Consider the following 18,661-nt stretch of genomic DNA (forward strand, 5'->3'; position numbering starts at 1 on the left):
TATCATACAAAATAATTCATCGACAAGGAACGAGTGTTTCTCAAATGGATTATCTAGAGTCGGAACAGTAGTCGAGGATTTCTCCCCGCCGGTTCATCATCCTAGCGAGCACTGCTGCGATGTTTCTCCTGGAGATATTCCGCAATCTTCTCCTTATCCAAATGATCAATCTGCTCACTCTCCATCGGCCCAGGACGGTAACGATCGGTTGCTTCTGGTCCCCAACATCACCAACCATCCTTAGTATTGACTGAATCTGATGAATTCACACTTGGGGGTCCATACTTAAATCCGCGGACTTAGGCTCTGCGGTAAGATATGAGCGAATTGGGTTCCAGAGGCCCTGAGTCCAGTCGCTGGAGGTTGCTCCTTGGGGGGTCTTTTTTGGTTCTGCCATATCGAATACAATCGTCCTCCAACTTGAAAGTTGCAAAATTTCCCACTCGATAGTTAAAGAAGTGATGGATGACTGACGTGCGGTGACAATGACGTCACTGGAGACTCTGGCGGGAAACACCGGCAGAATCCGACGCTTTTCCAGTTTTGGTTATTTTGACGTCAGGTGAATTTTCCCTTTTCCAGATTCTTTTTTTTTTTTTTTTTTTGAGTTTAATTTAAGGATAGATGTAGATTAGATTAGATATAGATCAGATATAAACATAAAATATATATTTGAGTGGGATACAAGATGACTGATGAACTGATTGTCATGAAAGATACATACTCCGTACTTGGTGGCCGGCCATAAGTGTTGATATCCGCGGCCTTAACATCGATAACCGAGTCACTAATCTCCGCAGCATCATATCATATATAGTTCTTTATCTCTCTCGCTCTCTCTCTCTCTCTACGGAGTATCTCTAATCGTTTCTCAGCGACAACACACACCCTTCCATTAGATCCATCATGGCCTTCCCGTATAAGCACTTCCTCCTGATTGGAGCCACGGCCGGTATTGGAAAAGCCATGGCAGAGTGTCTCGTCGAACATGGCGCCAAGGTCACTGCAGTCGGCCGCCGCAAGGATCGTCTGGACGCCTTTGTCCAGAAGTATGGCGCGGACAAAGCCCAGGGCATTGTCTTCGACATCGCCGAGACTGAAAAGATCCCACAGTTTGCCAAAGAAGTGATGGAGCAGTCCCCCGACATCGACAGCATTTTCCTCAATGCGGGGATCCAGCAGCCGTTTAACTTGACGAAACCCGAGACCTTTGATCTGCAGAAGTTCCAGTATGAGGTGCACGTCAACTTTACCAGTATCGTGGCTCTGACCCATGCGTTTTTGCCTTATCTAAAGGCAAAGACGAGCCCGGTTAGCTTTATAATGTAACCCCCCCCCTGTTTTCTCTGTTTAAGGGTGTTTTTCTGAAGTTATCTGATTGATTCCAATAAAGTACCGGGACCAACCTGGCCATTATTCCGGCTGCCACCCTCCCCGCGTACTCGGCCTCTAAGACGGCTTTGAATGTGTATACCCTCTGCTTTAGAGAGCAGTTGCGTCATTCCACTGATATCAAAGTGATTGAAATCTCTCCTCCTCCCGTGCAAAGTAGGGGTTCCCTTTTCTGCATTCTTTCCCAGGGTAATAAGGCTGACGGTGAAAAAAAAAAAAAAAAAAAAAAAAACAGCGGAACTACACGACTATATGGGGCCCGCAGGAGCACAGCTCGGAATGCCCATTGATCAATTCACGAAACTCGCATATGAAGGCCTGCTGGCGGGCAAGGATCAGATTGTCATTGGCGAGATCCAGCCGAAGGAAATCTTTAACGATGTTCTAACCAAGCGCAGAGAGGGATTTGAGATTCTTTCTTCGGTGTTGTTGAAGCACCAGTAGGGGTTTTTTCAGATTAATATTAATATTATTATAACGTATATTAGTATATATATTATATATACATATATTATTCTGGACAACCGGTGTAGTAGGGCTCTCATCCCAATCGGGAATAGGGTTGTTCTGTCCCCCTCATTCGATGTCTTCAAATTTCCTCCAAAAAAAGCCTTGGAACGAATTTCAGTCTTTTCTCTCTTGTATTCCCACCCTAAAGACATAAATTAGAAGAAAAAAAAAAAAATGCCTCCAATCCCCATCACAATCATAACCGGCTTCCTAGGCTCTGGGAAAACCACCCTACTGCTAAATCTCATCCCGCAACTCCCCCCCACCTACCGGCTCGCCCTGTTGAAGAACGAATTCGGCGACGTCGCCATCGACTCCCAACTGGCCGCGACGCAGTCAATCTCGGGTGTGCGCGAACTCCTCAACGGCTGCATCTGCTGCAACCTCGTCGGGCAACTCAGCGACGCCCTCGCCCAACTCCGCGATGAAGTTTCCCCGGACCGCATCGTCATCGAGACCTCGGGGAGTGCGTTCCCGGCAACGTTGGCCATGGAAGTAAACCGGCTGGAGCGCGAGCATCCCGGTTCCTTTGTCCTGGATGGCGTCATCAGCGTGGTCGACGTGGAGAATTGGCAGGGGTACGAGGATACCTCGTACACGGCGAAACTGCAGGCGCGGTACACGGATTTGATCATCTTGAATAAGTGGGAGGCGGTCTCGGAGCGGCGGTTGGACGAGTGTTTGGACCGTCTCGGGGATCTGGACGTGCACACGGCCTGCGTCAAGTCGGACCGTGGCGTCGTGGATAAATCCGTCTTGTTGGGGATTGATGGCGCCTTGTTTGCCAAGGAGGTGGATTGGAAATCCAACCATCATCATCATCATCACGAGCATGAACATGAACATGATCATGATCATCAGTCCGAGGTAGAGGTGCTTTCGCTCTCGCTCACGGGACAAACAGATCAACAGACCGTGGATGTATCTGCGCTCGAACAATTGCTTCTCTCCGCATCCAAGGAGGAGGTTTATCGGATCAAGGGCATTCTGCGCGCCTCCACACGCTCACCATTCGCGGCCTCGTCAGAGAACCTGCATGACAGGCCGTCGTCGTCATTCGACTCGCATGGCCCCCCAACCACATCCTATATTCTCAATTGGGCCTTTGGGCGGTGGACGTGTACACCGTCCAACTCGCTTGCGGAATCGGCCCACCCGTCCCCCGTCGCGCGTATCACCTTCATTCTTGCCCGGGGGGAGTCGGCAAAGTGGAAGAAGAAGCTGGAGAATGGGGGGCTGGTGCAAGTAGGAGGGGAGGGGGAGACTGCAGAGTTGACGGTTGAGCGACTGGTTTAGACTCTTTTCTTTTCTTTTTTCTTCTTTCTCTTGGAGCTGGCTCCGATCGGATAGATTCAACCAAGAAGCACATGTTGGGAGGATCTAGATGGATAGATACTACGATACTGAGAGATGTGGATGTATAGAGGAATGTTCACGTCAATAGATGGACAAGGGTCCCAACGACCATGTCATGGCTGAGCTATGAGTGAAGAGGGTCATTTATCAAAAGAGTGTATAATTAACTGTCAAAATTCAAATCTACTCTATAATCATCCACATTATCACCGAATAATAGCAGATCGAGAGAAACAAACAGTTTAACCCCCCCCCCCCCCCCCAAAAAAAATAGCTAGTACTCGAGGAGCGCAGAGGCGCCCGCTTCGCTGGAAATGTAGATTACCTCGTGGTTATCGGAAAATCCATTGAAACGGGTAGCGCTGCACTTGGTGTAGGCGCCCATGTCCTCGAAATACAGCCAGTCACCCACCTCCAACAGACCAGGCAGCATGATGCGTTGGGCGATAATATCGATACCGTCGCAGGTGGGCCCCCAGATGGAGTAGGCAATGTGCTCCGGAGTCGCAGCAGTCCGGTTGGTGGCGTTAGTACAGGTCAGGATCCGAGCCTCGGGGTGTTGGTGGTCAAAGATGATGTTGGAGAAGTTTCCATACACGCCATCATTGAGATACAGCATGTAAGCATTATGGGCAGGGTCCTCTGGATCGCGAACATCGCGACGTGCAATGATATTCGCGGCCAAGGAGAATGCGCTGCAGACGTAGTAACGGCCGGGTTCGGCGATGATGCGAATGTGGGGCGGGAAATAAGTGTCCAGCGCCTCGCTTAGCACACCCGCAAACTTTTCAAAGGTCTCCTGGGTGAAACCACCACCAACGTCGAGGGTGTGGAGCTCATGGCCAATTTCAGCCGCCTGGTCAAAGACCAGACGTGCATCCTGCACCGCCTTCAGGAACGCCTTAGGGTCTTCTGCCCCGGAGCCGACGTGAAAGCTGACACCCACTACCTGAAGCTCCAGCTGACGGGCGAGCTCAAGAAGCTGCTGGGCCACATCCAGAGAAGCACCAAACTTCATGCTCAGGCGACACAAGCTCGTCGAGTCATCGGTCAGGATGCGGAGGTAGAGCTCGGCATCTGGAAAGCAGGCCTTGATCTTGTACAGCTCGTCCGCGTTGTCAAAGGTCATCTGCTTGACGCCAACCTGGGCAGCATGGCGCAGGTACGATTTGGTCTTGCAGGGCTGGGCGTAGATGATGCGGCTGGGGTCAACACCAGTCTCGAGAGCCAGATCAATTTCGGCTTTAGAGGCGCAGTCGAAGCTGTTTCCAAGCTTAGCCATGAGGCGAAGGACTTCCGGGTCGGGGTTACACTTGACCGCTATTTTTTTTTTCAACCGTTAGTAACCATGAATGGTGAATGGGATCAACCGTTTTGAGAAGAGAGGGATGGCAAAAATTACCGTAGAAAGGTCGGACTCGACTGAGGTTCATCTTCCATCGGAGGTGTTGACGGTAAACCTCACCCATGTCTGCCACATAGAAGGCATCTTCCTCTCCCGGGCCACAGAGGTCCGTGTTGACTTCGCGGGCACGTCTCTTGAGAACATTCAGGACCAGGTCCTTGGCCGCCAACCGAGATTGCGACAGATCGTCCTCTCCATGACAGTTGAAGTGATGACTAGGTTTGTCTTGGTATGATTTGGTCATGCATACTTCAGCAGGAACACAAGCAGTTGGTGCCATAACCATACGCGCTGCCTGGGGGGGGCAAGCACGGAATAGGATCTTGAAACAAAAAAGAGAAAAGAAGAGAAGAGAGAAGAGAAGAGAAAAAAAAAAAAGGCGACTGCGTGCTAGGGAGGGCGAAAAGTTTCGCAACCGTAGTTGACTGGACCAAGCCTCCTAGACCCTTCCTCCTTAAGAGGAAGAACCTTCAGAGAAGTCCTATGCGGCAGCTCAATGGGTGAGGGAATAATTTCAGAGGGCGTCAGATCGAGTAAAAATGGCGCACCGGACGAGCAAACACGGGGATAGACCAGAAGGAGGGGGGATGTTGTTAAGAGTGTCTCGAAGACGTCGCGGAGATACAATGTGACGAGGGAGTAAGGTACTGGCTACGTGAGCCGTGGTGCACTGGAGAGAGAGCCTTTGGAACTGGAGAATCCCAAAGGCGGATCACCGTGTAATGATGATGACGATAGAGGGGGGGAAAAAAAATATTAGGGAGTAGGTGGACTCCCAGGATAAATAGAATTCGAAACCTGATTGATAGAACCAGCGGTCAGCAAGGAGTATGAGAGATTTAATGATCCTAGACCAAGGAGGGGGTGGGGGAAGGTGTGATCTTTGGTGGGATGCAGAGTTTTAACGACAATGCGGCGGAGTTAGGGTAAAGGGCACACGGTCAGGCAGAAACCGGGGAGGAAGAAGAGTGCAAGAGGAGAAGAAAACTTGGGGAAAGGGAGGGAGGGAAATGCAGAAAGAACCAGGATATGATGAGGGGAATTACAGGAGAGAGATGGAGAGGGACATACCTGAGATTGGGGATGGAGAGAGAGAGAGAGAGAGAGAGAGAGGAAGAAAGAAGAAAGAAGAAAGAGATGAAGATGAAGATGAAGATGAAGACGAAGACGAAAGAAAAGCGGGAGGAGGGGAAAACCGTGACCGTTCCAATACCATTATTACCATCTGGAACTGGTCTGGACCTTTTCCCCACCGCGGTTTCAGGGGACGGTCATGGTATGTCATCGTTTGGTCTTGGTTTTGTACGAGTAATACGGTCCCTGGTTCCGACCATAGTTGTGGGCCAATGATTAGGCGGGAGATTGTGGTTTATGTATTATTGCATCTGGTATTGGACGGTACCTGCATTACCACCCGGGCAAGAGTTTTTATCGAATCTTCACAGCTTTGGCTTGATGGACAGAAATCATCACTACCTGTGCCACTCCAATCATATACCCTTCCTCCTCCTCATCATCATCATCATCCTCCTCCTCCTCCTCCTCTTCTTTCGCAAACTCACCCCTCATCTGATGTCTCTGGATCTCACTCCCTGGTCTATGTCTACCCGATCCTCTATTTCCATCAACAGAAGGAGCTCTAATCCTCTTGCGAAGGTCTAGTATCTTCAACACTTTATACCCTATCTCCTGGTACGAGCTGCGGGCGTCGATCATTCTCCTCACAATCCTGCGCAGGGAATCCGAATCCGATGCGTCAGAGACAGACACAGACACAGATGTAGATGTCGTCGTAGTAGAGGTAGTCAGAGTAGGTTCACATCTGCAGGCAATTCCATGCACATACTCCCCGATCTCACAGGTGGACATGCCACTCTTCATGCACCCCGTGAGCACTTTGGGTAATCGGTGGACCTTCCTCTTCTCCTCATTGTCGTTGTCACCTTCTTCGTCATCGTCGTCACAACTATAGGATAATAGCTCTTTCTGAAGGCTTGCGATCAGTGGATTCCCTTGACGATGGCTTATAGCTTTGGATCGCTTTAGTTGACTCACCGTTGATCCCGGGGTCCATTGTACTTCTTCGCGTGGAGGCATCTTGCAGCGGGGGCCGGTTGTAATCGAGAGTCAGATAGATCAAGTAGAGAGCTGCGGTTGAACCCTAGATGAACGAACAAATCGCTGCGAACCTGACATCTTTTATATGACATACACTCATCAGGAGCAACTGAGATCAAATAGGGAACGCTCAAAGAATGGAAATCATGGTACAGGGTCTGTCCCTCTTCTGCTCTTCTGCCCTTCTGCGTGGCTTCTTGGTTGGCCACAGGAAACAAAACAGTGCTATTGTTGAGGGCATACCTCTGATTGATTCTTTCAAGAAATCCTGGAAGAAAAGAAACCAAAAAAAAAAAAAGAAAAGAAAACCAATGAAAGCAGCCCATCCGGACAAAGAAACGGTTTCAGATCAACTGCAGGAATGCAAGTTGTGGCAGAAAAGGCATTCATTATCATTGATTGACATTAAAAAGAATATAGATGCTGATCTTATATTAGATAAAAGGGGTGGATGAATGAATATTCATTAAAGAGACCCAAAAAAACAAACATTCTTTGTCCAAGATCCTCAGGATGACCTTCGAACTCCGGACTCTCACAGCCACAGCACCCACCGCACTCCAGAGGCCATCCCATAAAGAAGCTTGCGCAGCAATTTAAATGCCACCACGATCAACCAGACCCACCACAACAGGCCAACCAATGCCCACTCGAGCATCACAAATCCCGTGCGTCGTAGCCACCGGAGTCGACGATGGCGCTTTCGAATACCACGGTCCAGTGTTTCACTCAGCTGCTTCACGGCCAGCGTGCTCGTGGTATTGAGCTGCACACTAAGATTCTCGGCTTCCTGCGCTGCAGCGTGAACGCGAGGGTTGAGCCTTTCGTTGACCAACTCCTCAAGCATCGACAGCTGTGATTTGAGCGGCGAGAAAGTCGTTTGCGGAAACCGGTCCACCGAACTCTGAAAGAGGTTGTGCGAGGCTTCAATTCTCTTAAGCAGGTTCTGGCTAGCCAGATCATATTCGTAAAGTCGAGGAACGGACGGTATTGATGCGTCTGTGCCAAAGGAGCGTCGGAGAAATTCGGCCGGTGGACTGCGCACTGTCTCTGCCCGGCGGGTGATCTCCCGGGCTTTGATCCCTGACGAAAGCAGAAGAGCGCGAGTACGCTCAATCTCTTGCTTCCCGGGAACCCCAGACTCTACCGAAATTGACAGACTGCGGTCGGATATACTCCAGCTGCTTGACTGAGTAGGCAGAGGAGGCCGTTTCTCATGAGATGCGGATGTCTGTGTGGGTTGCGCCTGCGCCAACCCAGTTATAGGAGGACGAGCAAGACTGAATGGCATTGAAAGGTCCTTAATCCGGCCCTTCTTGATCTGTTCTCGGACTGTGTATAGCTCTGGTCCAAACTCAAGAGGTTTCTGATGGCGGGCCACATCAGTCAGGTTGCCTTGATGCAGACTGAAGGGTCGCCTGCCATCCTTGCCAGGTAACTCCCCAACTTCCTCTAGTTGCAACCCGGATAGATGGCCGTGAGAGCCTGCAATATTACCCCCTACTCTGCGCTCATCATCTTGCATATGGGAAAGAAGCGCATTATTTTTCGCAAGTGATTTATCTGAGTTCCTGGGCGAGGACCGACCAGCATCATCAGAAAAGGTGGGAAATCGCCGTAAAATCGCTCGGGGGATCGCTCGTTTGTCGCTCTTTGTTTCTTCTTCCTCCGGTTCGCTTCCATCAGAAGTGGCAAAGGACGACTTGCGGGAATGTGCCAAGGTATCCTTCTTTAAGATGAAGTCCCCCATTTTGGAGACCTCGTTGCCAACCTTTCCAGCAATTTTCCCAGGTCCTTTGAAAATACCGCGCAATTTAGATTCATGCGGCGCCGAATCTTTTCTTTCATGAAGACTAGTTCTCGCTGGGCCCTCTTGGGAGGTCGTCGGAACTTGGCTTGAGGTAGGAGGGGGTTCATTGTCGGGTTGAGACGCAGGCTCCGTATATCCTGCCACAGCATCCTTGCGCATCGCGTCAGATTCGGGAGAGCTGTCATCCCCGCCATCCTTTCGATACGTGCTACCCCGACTCTGAGCTCTCCGAGATCCAATCGCTCGTGTGAATCCTCGCTTTGGAGGAGACGGTGATCGACTCGAAGTGGCTGATAGATTAGATGCAATGCTAGGGAAGTAGCTAATGTCCATAGCTGTGTTGGAAATCCTGTTTTCCTTCATCGCCAAGGAGAGTGGGTCGTAACGATCATCGGCACTCGGCACGGAGGACATGGAGCCTCTTTTCTCATCGAACTTAGTCCAAGCGGCAGCTTGCGTTCGTGAAGGTGAAATGTATCTTCGTGTAGATGCTGGACCAGCCACGAGGGAATTGCGAGACGGCCCGTCATCTGTGCTTGAGGAGCTTGAAGAGCTTCGCGATCGCATTCTGAGTTTGTGCCGTTTAGAGACCACATCCTTCGCTGAGGCACTGCTGCTGTGCCCAATTCGCTCGGGGTTCCTGAATCTGTGCGGAGGTCGGCCTCGGCCAATTTCATTCAAGTCGATGGATGTGCTTTGGCGGTGGTCGGATAGAGAGGCATGGGAGGAGCTTTGTTTATTCAAGCCCTTGGTCTTTGTCTGCTCTTCACGTGCGTCATCAGCAATGAGCGATGCAAAATCTGGATACAAAATGTTCCCATCGCTATCCACTATTTTGCTTTTGTTTTCTGCTTCCTCCACCCATGCGGCATCCGCGAGAAATTCGTCGGGAGTTATTACCCAGTCAGATCTGGGCCGGGGAGTCTTGACACTGTTTGTCCGACTAACGCGCTGCAGACTGGACGGTGGGGAGATAGCGGATGAATCAGCATCATCTGGCCTTTCACTCGATAAAGCATCATGTTGCCCCGACTGAAAGGGCGGAAGCTGAAGGCATTCGAGAGGACTTCGTGTCTGTCTACTGTGCTTAGCTTCAACCGAATTGACCCAGTTATGAACCTTTTCCACGTCGGTCCACCCATCTGCTTCGGGGTCGATCGGGCAACGCTCACGAAACCGAACTTTGCGATTGCGAATAGCTTGGAGCGGGTTATAGGCACGGTGACTGAGGGATCCGTAGTTTGAAATCCACGGAGGATCAGCAGTCGAATGCAGCCTGTCAGGTGGCGCGAGCGGCGGAAGAGAAGGAAGAAGACGTAGATACTCATGAAAAAGCTCAAAATGGCGTCGCGCTTTTGCAGCTCGTGCTAGCGTGCTTGCTGAAACTCCATGCGGCAAGGAATCAGATGCGGCGGAATCGGGAAGGAGATTCAAAACATCGTTTGCCGATAGATTGACATCTGGGGATCTTAAAGATCTGGAACGGCCATCGCCCATCGCCTGGCCAGGGCTTGCAAGGCTACTCGCCGCCAGCGGTGCATGGCTATCCCCTGATGTTGCCCAATTGCCTCCTGAGGTCCGGGTTGATGCACTGTAGCCAATATTGCCTCTCCTTCTCGATTCGCTGAGATTCAAGGCCAGATTCACGATCTGTAGGGAATCTCTATCCAAGCCCACCGTAGCCTGATTTCCTACACTCTCGTTTTGTGGTTGGATGACGGTGGTATCGTGTCGCAAACGTGAGGGTCCAGGGCTTTCCCTCCCCGCTGTAATCTTTGGGCTCCCTGGATGGGCTTCCTTCGGTGACTCTTTCTGGCGACTCCAGGGGAACCGGGACCGCTTCTTGGGGGGAGTGTTGACTTCGGGAGCTCCACGTTTATTATTTCCGTAGTCGGAGTCAGAGTGACGAGGGCGATGATAACTAGATCTGAGACTTCGCGATCGGGGTAGGAACGACGAATCGACGAGAAATCCGCTGGAGCTGTGAGTTCGCCGCTGGCTTCTGCTGCCTCGATCTCCATCGTGGGAGCTGCTCCCGAGGGCGGCGGTGCCCTCCAACTCCCTACCGGCTCGTTCCTGGTTCATCTACAGCTCTCTTCTCTTCCGTCTTCACGAGCGCCAGAACTTCTGAAATTCCCAGGTTGTAGAGTGTCATTTACGCCTGACTTTTCATCAGATGGATGTCGTTGGTCCGCTGCTTGGCCTTACCGCAAGCAAGCACCCGAAGGTAGAGTGCCAAACGGTCATCCGTGCTGTGGCAGATTTAGGGGGGCGTACGCGTCACGTCACAAAAGACTAAAAAGGCCTCGGGTAAAATCGACATGGGCGCTAGGATTCTGCCATGATGCAAAACACAAAGATGGAGGTGTAAATTGGATAGAACCACCTCCTAGTATGCGGCACTTGCCTTCTCTTTCTCCGTTGGCTTGCACTATGGGGTTGCAAACACAACAAACAGGTGCCTACACGATGATAAGGCTGCAACGGTGACAAGAGGACTGACTCTACACTCCAGACAAAAGAGAACTTCTAGCATTGGGTCTAACAACGTGGAGGGCTACATAGAGATACATGTCCTGTGTACAGGAGGTAAAAGAGGTACAGGAAATTCAAGAGAACGCGGATAGAATCTATCTATCTACTCGACCCGAAGACACTGAAGGCGGGCTTCTGTTTCAATCACCTACACAACGGGAAAAAAAAAAAAAAAACATAGGTTAGCCTGGATGTTCTGGTTCAATCAATTAATGAGGACCGGGGGAATTACCTCGAGAGCCTGCTTCACCTCCAGAACTCGGCGCACATCGCCCAGCCAGTCCTTGCTGAGGATCTTGGCCCATCCCTTGAGGCAGTTCATCTCACGAGCAGCGCCATCAAGATTTCCTTCTTCAAGCAAATTCTCCGTACGAACAAGAATACTCTCAACATCATCACCCCCAGCAACGGCGTCCTTCTTGAACATGACCTTGCTCAAGACAAGGCTGGCTGCATGGCTGGCAATACCTGCATCCTCGGGGAGAAGACTAGCTTTTCGAACCTCATCAGCGACGCGGCGGAAGCGGTCAATGAGCTGAGAAGTTGACGGGATGCCGCGCTGGTAAGCGGAAGGGTTGATGGACGCAATAGCCGCCTCGACAACTGGATCCTCTCCTGCCAGCTCCTTGACTGCGACCAGCTCGCGCACAAAGGGCCTAGGGACTGTGGAGCGCTCAAGAGCCGAGCGAACAGCATCAACAGCCACCTGGAGTTGTTGGGTTCGAAGATTGGTGTCGATCACATCCCTCCATCCGGTGGTGAGCTTCTCAAGCTCGGAGACGCTGTCAGTGAGCTCGTTAAGCTTGCTGAGTCGGCCCTCTCTCTCCCGCTCGACGAGATCCTTAACTTCGTGAAGATATTTACGGTTTAGTTCGATAGCCTGTTCCACCAACTCGTTCTGAAGTCGCTGTTCAGCTAGCTGCTGGGCTCTCTGCAGTTCGGTCTCAATCTTGTGCTGGTAGGCAAGCGCCAATTTCTCGCGTTCAGACTCAAATTCTTCGCGGTACTGAGCAGCGTCGGTGGCACGTGCCTCCTCAAAGCGGCGGATAAGCTCGCGTGCCGACTCGTCAAAGGTAGCGTGGGCCTTTTTGATCTCCTCCTGGGCGGCGTTGCGCGCTTCATCTCGAACCGCAATAATCTTCTCGCCAATCTTCTGGAGCTCTTCCTTGGCCTTTGTGACGGGCATGGAGTACTTGGAGGCGTTCTCATCGGCACTGATGACCGTGATGATGTCGTTGAAGGTCTTGACTAGTTCCTGTACAATGGCTTCATCTCCCTCGCTGACCTGGGCAAATTCAAGGGTCGTAATCGCTGCTGGTACGGGTTGCTTGGACTCTTCCTTAGGCTCTTCCTTAGGCTTTTCCGGTTCCTGTGGGGCGGGCTTCTTATCCGTCTTGACTGTGGAAGTCCGGTCCTCTGGCTTGGCAGTGGCAGGTTTGATGGCCACCTCATCCGCCGTGACTGGGCTAACAGCGCTCATGTGGGGTCCTGATTTCGATACATCGCTTCCCGACTCTTCCACTACCGTCGAAGAAAGTCCGCTCTTGCTGGAGATCACAACCTTGTTGCCTTCATCTCTAGGTGTAGAGGAGAGACGGCTCGGATTGCGGAGGGTATTAGGGAACCGTCGGTAGAAATCACGTTCCTCAAAGTAAAGTACGCACTCCTCGCCATATGGAACATACTCGGTGAAGAAATCGTGGAAATTGTCAGACTTGAGAGCGAGGAAGATGCCTCCACCATACGCCAGACCGGAGGTGAGGATCAGGTAAATAAGGAATCTGCGGAAGCGGCCAGTTTTGCGAACTGGCGCAGGTGTAGGTGCTGGGGGAGCATTAGAGCCTGTATGAAGCTTAGCATGAAGGTGTTTTCCAGGCTCAATGGATGCCAGAAGAATCCAACTACGTACCGGTCGAGGGTTTCGGTGCCGTCTCGGGAGGAACCGCCGAATCTGAGGAAGGAGTGGCGGGGGTTGGGGGCTTAGAATCAGCAAAGAATCTCTATATAATGTCGAACCCAGTTAGTCTTGCAATTTGAAGAAGCCAGCACGGAGAAGGTCCTGTCACCGTACCTGGCCCGAAAGCCTGCTGTTAGCCCCGGCTCTGGATAGCCATTGAGCGGCTGTGCGCTGGCGAGCCGAGGAGAGCAGTGTCTGCCGTCCCTGTAGAACAGAAGAGCGCAGCATAATGAGCTGCACTACTGTGGGGGTAAGCGCTGGGAGCGGGATCCGTTGGAGGGGATGATGTTGGGGGAGGGGGAGAGAGAGAGAGAGAGAGAGAGAGAGAGAAAACGCGGACCGGAACTGGGATATGGTACTTTTACCTTTTGCGGTTCGCTCCGATTTTGCACCGCCACAGTGGCTCAGCCTCAGGAGACCTTGCACCGCCATTAGGCCCGAGTGATGGCCAGTTATTTCACTTCCCACAAAGCGAATACATTTACAAGCCCCGGTGATATTGATTGGAAGTTTGGCAAGTTAAAAAAATTATTATATAGACTACGCTTCTACTAAATCCACCGTCGAAACACATCCTTCCTCGGTACCTTCAGTACCGAGGAACAGGACTTTAAACCCTACAGAAAACGTCACACAATTCTCAACAGCTAAAAAAGGTAGCACAGAGTATTATATCGGTATAGCATACTGATGAAACTATAGAAATGAACCAGTGGCGGTAGGAAATGGAACATAAATTCAACCCAATCGAGGAAGCATACAGACGCCGGGGAGCAAGTAAAAAAAAAAAAAAAAAACCACATTAAAACAGGGCGAGATAATGAAATAGCAGGCAAAGCCTGTCACAGAATATCTAGAAAGTCAAATCCAATGGGACCCTCGCACGAAATTGGGATCTCCGCGACAGGGAATGGTGGTTGAAGATGAGAAGGTGATGGGAAAGGCCAGATGAACGGACCCTCGCCGTTAGTGGTGGCGGTTGCGGTAGAAGACTGATCGAGTAGCAAGGCTAGTTCCGCTGCTCCTGTTAAACACATAAACCGTAAGCGCCTAGGGCCATTGTCGACTTCACTCTTTGCCACTCGTACAAATAGCCAACCCCGAAGACATGCACCTTATGTATCTAGAGGTCAAACGAGAGAGAGAGAGAGAGAGAGAGAGATAACAAATTCCGGGAACAAAAAGTACAAGGGAATAGTGACTGCGCCAACAAGATCTAGCAATTGCAGGCGCCAGCACTCTGGGTGCCGGGAGCCTCCGGTCGCAAGTCCACACCGGGACGGGGCGCGGACCGCATGTTTCGGGGCCCAGCCTGGTCCAGCGGAAGCTTCTTTGCAATAGCTGTGAATAGTTCGCGCACATTCGAAGAGGTCTTGGCAGATGTCTCAAAGAATAGCAGGCCGGCTTCACGGGCATAGGCCTCTGCATCGGCAGTTTGGATCGCCCTCTTGTCGGGACTTTCGGTGACGAGATCTAGCTTGTTGCCTGCAAGAGCGATCACAATATTTTCATTTGCCTGGCGTTGTAATTCCTTGACCCAAGACTTGGCCTTATCCAGCGATGACTATTCCCATATTACAGCGATTAGTGAGCTTCTTGATGATGATGATGATGATAATAATCACATGCAAGGAGAGGCAGAAGGGACCAGAAATCATACAGCTTGGGTGATATCGTAGACAACCACGGCGCAGTTTGCGTTCCTATAGTACATTGGAGCCAACGACTTGTATCTTTCCTGGCCAGCGGTATCCCAGATTTCGAACTTGACAGTTGTGCTTTCGTCCAGCGAGATGGTCTGTGTGAGGAAGGCAGCGCCAATCGTCGATTCTCGGTAGTCATCGAATTGATCCTGCGCCCTGTCAGCATTATCGCGCGTGCCAGGAATCCAACCATACCCACCTTGACGAATCTCAGTACTAGCGAACTCTGTCATTGTAAGATAGAGAGAGTTAGCGACCGTCAGAACGAGGGAAGTTACTGGGCGAAGAAAAGAGGTGAGGATAGATCAACCTTTCCAACAGCGGATTCTCCTGAAGACAAGAAGATGAAAGGTTAGCCATCCGATCTACAACAATCCAGAGACACGAAAGACAGAGGAAGCTAACCAAGCAAAACAAGCTTAAACTGAGCGAACCTAGCACCTGGACGGGCGCCTGCTGCGGCTCTGGATGCCATACTTGAAGTTATCGGGGAGGCGGGTTTGTTGGACAGATTTTCAGACGGGATTCGCAAATTAGGTGATGATATAAGAAGTCAACGGGACACGACGTGAGAAGCGAAGTGCTAGGAGTTGGATGAGGGGATAGTGAAGGTGGTAGAGGTAATAATTTCGGGGGGGGGGGAGGGGGGGAGGCGGAAGGGAAGAAGACCAGATCGGGGATGCTGGGAGCCTGTCGGAAGGTCGAGGTTTGGGAGAAGGTGAAGATGTCCTCCTACTCACACTCACTAAGAGTAAGCCGACTGGTTGATTTTGGGGGGTTTTTGCGGGGCGGTGTGGCAAGAAGTTGAGTATCTTTAATTCTTTAATTATAGTAGATAGATAGATGTTGAGGTAGACATTATATTATATATATATGTGATTATGATTATGGTTATGATTATTATAGTACCTAGTTAGTGCCTGATGTGCTGAGCTGTTGAATTATCACCACTACCACCACCACATGCTTCTTTCTCTTCACATCCTTAATTCCCCCCCTGCTCTCTCTTTCTTTCTCTTTCTTTCTCTCCTTCTTCCTCTTCTTTCCTGAAATCTTATTTCTACCTTCTTTTCTCCAAGTTCTTCTCTCCAGCATGTACTGATTTTCTTCCCCACTCTTTCTTCATTCCTTCCACGTTTACTTCTTGTTCTCCCTTTTAACACACACACACTCTCTCTCTCTCTTTCTCTCTCTCTCTTTTTCCACAACTCCATCCACCTGGAGCTCGCTGCAATGTCTTCATCTTTCTTACCCTTCCGGGATATTAATCTTCATTCATCTCCCTCCCATTATGCATTCACCTCTCCATCCTCCCCAAATGCCCCCACATTGGTGGTGGACCGCCCAACTGGTGATTTGCGCCTGAGCACTGGCACCTTGTCTGATGCGAAGCGCATTTCGAGTATCGCTGGTATCCTTGGCATCATTAAGCTCAAGCTCGGTGCGTTTGGGTCCTATGCACTGATTTCTCATGGCACTAGTTCATACTCATTATCCTAGACAAATACATCGTTGTCATCTCCAAGGCCCAGCCTGTCGGGCGCCTTCGGGGTCATATGGTCTACAAAGTCGCCGCAACCGAGTTCCTACCCCTCCGCGAACGTCCTCTCCATGATCACGATGAAGACACCTATCTGGCGCTATTGAAAGAGTTACTCCGGACAGGTCCTATGTACTTTTCCTACGCCTTGGACCTAACCAATAGCTTTCAGCGTCAATCACAGAGCGATGTCACCCTTCCGATGTGGAAACGAGCCGACGATCGCTTTTTCTGGAATCGCTTCCTGCAATCCGACCTGATCGACTTCAGTCTTGGAGAGCATGATACCACGAATGTGCGCTATGGCCCACAACCGGGGGTTGATCCATATATCCTGCCCGTCATGTTCGGAATGATGCGCATCACTCCCGCGAAGGTCAAGTCCACCAATTTCACTTTTGCGCTCATTACTAGAAGGTCTAGACATAGGGGGGGCACAAGGTACTTCTCTCGTGGTATCGATGAGCAGGGTCATGTCTCGAATTATAATGAAACAGAGCAGATTGCGATCCTCAATGACGCAACAGGCGGCCTCTCCGGGTTTGCAGGCGGCGAACCAATGACCAAAGAAAAGTCTCCAGGCTCTGGGCAAGATCTCCAAGTTTTGTCGTTTGTGCAAACAAGGGGCAGTGTCCCGGTGTACTGGGCCGAGGTTAATAACCTGAAATACACCCCCAAGCTACAAGTCCGTGGAGTGGAAACCGCGGTACAAGCCGCCCGCAGACATTTTACAGAGCAGATCCGGGTTTATGGCGACAACTATCTGGTGAATCTGGTGAATCAGAAAGGGCGGGAGGAGCGTGTCAAAAGGGCATACGAGCAACTGGTACGCACTTTAGTGTCTTCACCGACCGAAAGCACCGACGCGGATGATGAAAAGACCTCGGAACAAGTGCATATTCCGGAGCCGGAGCAACGGCAGAAGGAGATGGACCGTCTTCACTACATTTACTTTGACTTCCACAGCGAGACCAAAGGTCTCAAGTGGCATCGTGCAGAACTGTTGCTGGATAAATTAAGGAACGGTCTCTCTCAGGGTGGCTACTTCCGTGGTGTCGAAGATCCGGGTGTCCCCGATGGCCAACTGGATCCTCGCGCTTTGCAAACCAGTGTCGTCCGTACAAACTGCATGGACTGCCTAGATCGTACCAACGTCGTCCAGAGTATGCTCGGTCGCTGGGCCTTGACCAGGCAGCTTACTGAGGCGGGAGTTCTACGTCCAGGCGAAACTGCGAACGACGACCGCGAATTTGAGAACCTGTTCCGTAACATTTGGGCTGACAACGCTGATGTCGTCTCCAAATCATATTCTGGTACAGGTGCATTGAAAACCGATTTTACCCGGACTGGCCAACGAACCAGGGCCGGCATGCTTCAAGATTTGAGTAACTCCATTACCCGATATGTCCGAAATAACTTCCTCGACGGCCCACGCCAAGATGCATTTGATGTCTTCCTGGGGACATACCTTCCCCCAGAATCTACTCTGGGGAATCTCCAGCTTTTTGTTGATCGTCGACCGCTCATCATTCAGTCTATCCCCTATATACTTGCTGCCGGGATGTTCATGGTTTTGGTTGCCACATTCACCAGACGTCTCCCTGATTCCGCTGTGTGGCCCCTGCGCCTCTTCATCGTCTTCTGGCTCATCATTTCTGCATGGTGTGCTCGCTTTGTCCTTGCTCACGGCATGCTCTATGTAAGCCTCCTCCATTAGTGGTATATTTTCTCCCAGCACCTGCTAACCAATTGTTCTCCAGGTGAATTGGCCCAAGCTAAACACACCGGCGGCTGGCTCAGAAGGCTATCAAGATGCGCTTATTCAGGCTCGCGCCGACCCCATCATTGGGCAGCTACTCCTCACCAAAAGGCACCAAAGAGGCTATAGTAATGCTCGACTGGGCTTCCTCGAAGAGGGGAAGACGAGAATTGAGTAGCTGTCTTCTCGAATTCGGCCTAAAGATCGAGTGCCTTCCTCCTCACACTCTTTGTTCTTTCTTTCTCTGTTTCTTCCGTCCTACAGTGTAGGCTATGACATGAGAACTTTGCCTCCCTCCCCTTTTCTCCGTTATATTCTTCTTTTTTTTTCCCGAGTCCTCCAGGTTTTTTTTTTTTTTTTTCTCTCTCTCTCTCTCTCCGCTTAGTTTGTTTTCTTTCTCAAGGGAAACCCTAAGCCCTAATATCAGCATCATGTAGAAGTAGACCATACCATTTTCCTTGTACCATTCTAGCATCCTCTTGGAGGAACTCTGAAACGAATAAATTCTCTGCGTATGTTTCCCCCCCCGGTGCTGCTACCTCAGATCCTCAGCGGAGCGGACTAACTGTAATCCGT

The 18,661-nt window shown here is 50.8% G+C and overlaps 8 protein-coding genes across 8 annotated transcripts; 2 read left to right on the forward strand and 6 right to left on the reverse strand.

Annotated features, from left to right (window-relative positions):
* Positions 1-101: 101 nt before the first annotated feature.
* On the reverse strand, positions 102-397 carry P175DRAFT_0532107 (uncharacterized protein; the record flags this gene model as incomplete). The annotated part of the gene is made up of 2 exons (XM_040899935.1): positions 102-214; positions 286-397. 2 exons carry the CDS (start codon positions 395-397, stop codon positions 102-104), a joined length of 225 nt encoding a protein of 74 aa, XP_040752143.1.
* A 396-nt stretch (positions 398-793) lies between these two features.
* Positions 794-3,456, forward strand: P175DRAFT_0516396 (uncharacterized protein). Its single transcript, XM_040898906.1, has 4 exons — positions 794-1,325; positions 1,394-1,548; positions 1,628-1,815; positions 2,062-3,456. The coding sequence occupies exons 1-4, from the start codon at positions 907-909 to the stop codon at positions 3,196-3,198; spliced, it is 1,899 nt and encodes a 632-aa protein (XP_040752144.1). The 5' UTR covers positions 794-906; the 3' UTR covers positions 3,199-3,456.
* Positions 3,457-3,532: 76 nt separating this feature from the next.
* Positions 3,533-4,949, reverse strand: P175DRAFT_0436958 (type III PLP-dependent enzyme; the record flags this gene model as incomplete). Its single annotated transcript, XM_040893831.1, has 2 exons — positions 3,533-4,578; positions 4,661-4,949. The coding sequence occupies 2 exons, from the start codon at positions 4,947-4,949 to the stop codon at positions 3,533-3,535; spliced, it is 1,335 nt and encodes a 444-aa protein (XP_040752145.1).
* Positions 4,950-5,939: 990 nt separating this feature from the next.
* P175DRAFT_0230904 (uncharacterized protein) lies at positions 5,940-7,127 on the reverse strand. The gene has a single exon (XM_040892650.1). It carries the CDS (start codon positions 6,758-6,760, stop codon positions 6,092-6,094), a length of 669 nt encoding a protein of 222 aa, XP_040752146.1. The 5' UTR covers positions 6,761-7,127; the 3' UTR covers positions 5,940-6,091.
* A 25-nt stretch (positions 7,128-7,152) lies between these two features.
* P175DRAFT_0501382 (uncharacterized protein) lies at positions 7,153-10,931 on the reverse strand. Its single transcript, XM_040897154.1, has one exon. The coding sequence runs from the start codon at positions 10,674-10,676 to the stop codon at positions 7,317-7,319; it is 3,360 nt and encodes a 1,119-aa protein (XP_040752147.1). The 5' UTR covers positions 10,677-10,931; the 3' UTR covers positions 7,153-7,316.
* Positions 10,932-11,106: 175 nt separating this feature from the next.
* P175DRAFT_0501383 (MICOS complex subunit MIC60) lies at positions 11,107-13,341 on the reverse strand. Its single transcript, XM_040897155.1, has 4 exons — positions 13,198-13,341; positions 13,036-13,126; positions 11,359-12,968; positions 11,107-11,274 (listed from the first exon to the last, which is right to left on the reverse strand). The coding sequence occupies exons 1-4, from the start codon at positions 13,309-13,311 to the stop codon at positions 11,230-11,232; spliced, it is 1,860 nt and encodes a 619-aa protein (XP_040752148.1). The 5' UTR covers positions 13,312-13,341; the 3' UTR covers positions 11,107-11,229.
* A 958-nt stretch (positions 13,342-14,299) lies between these two features.
* Positions 14,300-15,261, reverse strand: P175DRAFT_0436761 (Rab family GTPase; the record flags this gene model as incomplete). Its single annotated transcript, XM_040893822.1, has 5 exons — positions 14,300-14,647; positions 14,744-14,935; positions 14,986-15,012; positions 15,097-15,116; positions 15,192-15,261. 5 exons carry the CDS (start codon positions 15,259-15,261, stop codon positions 14,300-14,302), a joined length of 657 nt encoding a protein of 218 aa, XP_040752149.1.
* A 414-nt stretch (positions 15,262-15,675) lies between these two features.
* On the forward strand, positions 15,676-18,439 carry P175DRAFT_0458427 (putative phosphoinositide phosphatase (Sac1)). Its single transcript, XM_040894676.1, has 3 exons — positions 15,676-16,227; positions 16,287-18,025; positions 18,087-18,439. The coding sequence occupies exons 1-3, from the start codon at positions 16,020-16,022 to the stop codon at positions 18,261-18,263; spliced, it is 2,124 nt and encodes a 707-aa protein (XP_040752150.1). The 5' UTR covers positions 15,676-16,019; the 3' UTR covers positions 18,264-18,439.
* The last annotated feature ends 222 nt before the right edge of the window (positions 18,440-18,661 follow it).

This window comes from Aspergillus ochraceoroseus, assembly GCF_002846915.1.
Source record: "Aspergillus ochraceoroseus IBT 24754 chromosome Unknown P175scaffold_4, whole genome shotgun sequence".
Classification (NCBI taxonomy): domain Eukaryota; kingdom Fungi; phylum Ascomycota; class Eurotiomycetes; order Eurotiales; family Aspergillaceae; genus Aspergillus; species Aspergillus ochraceoroseus.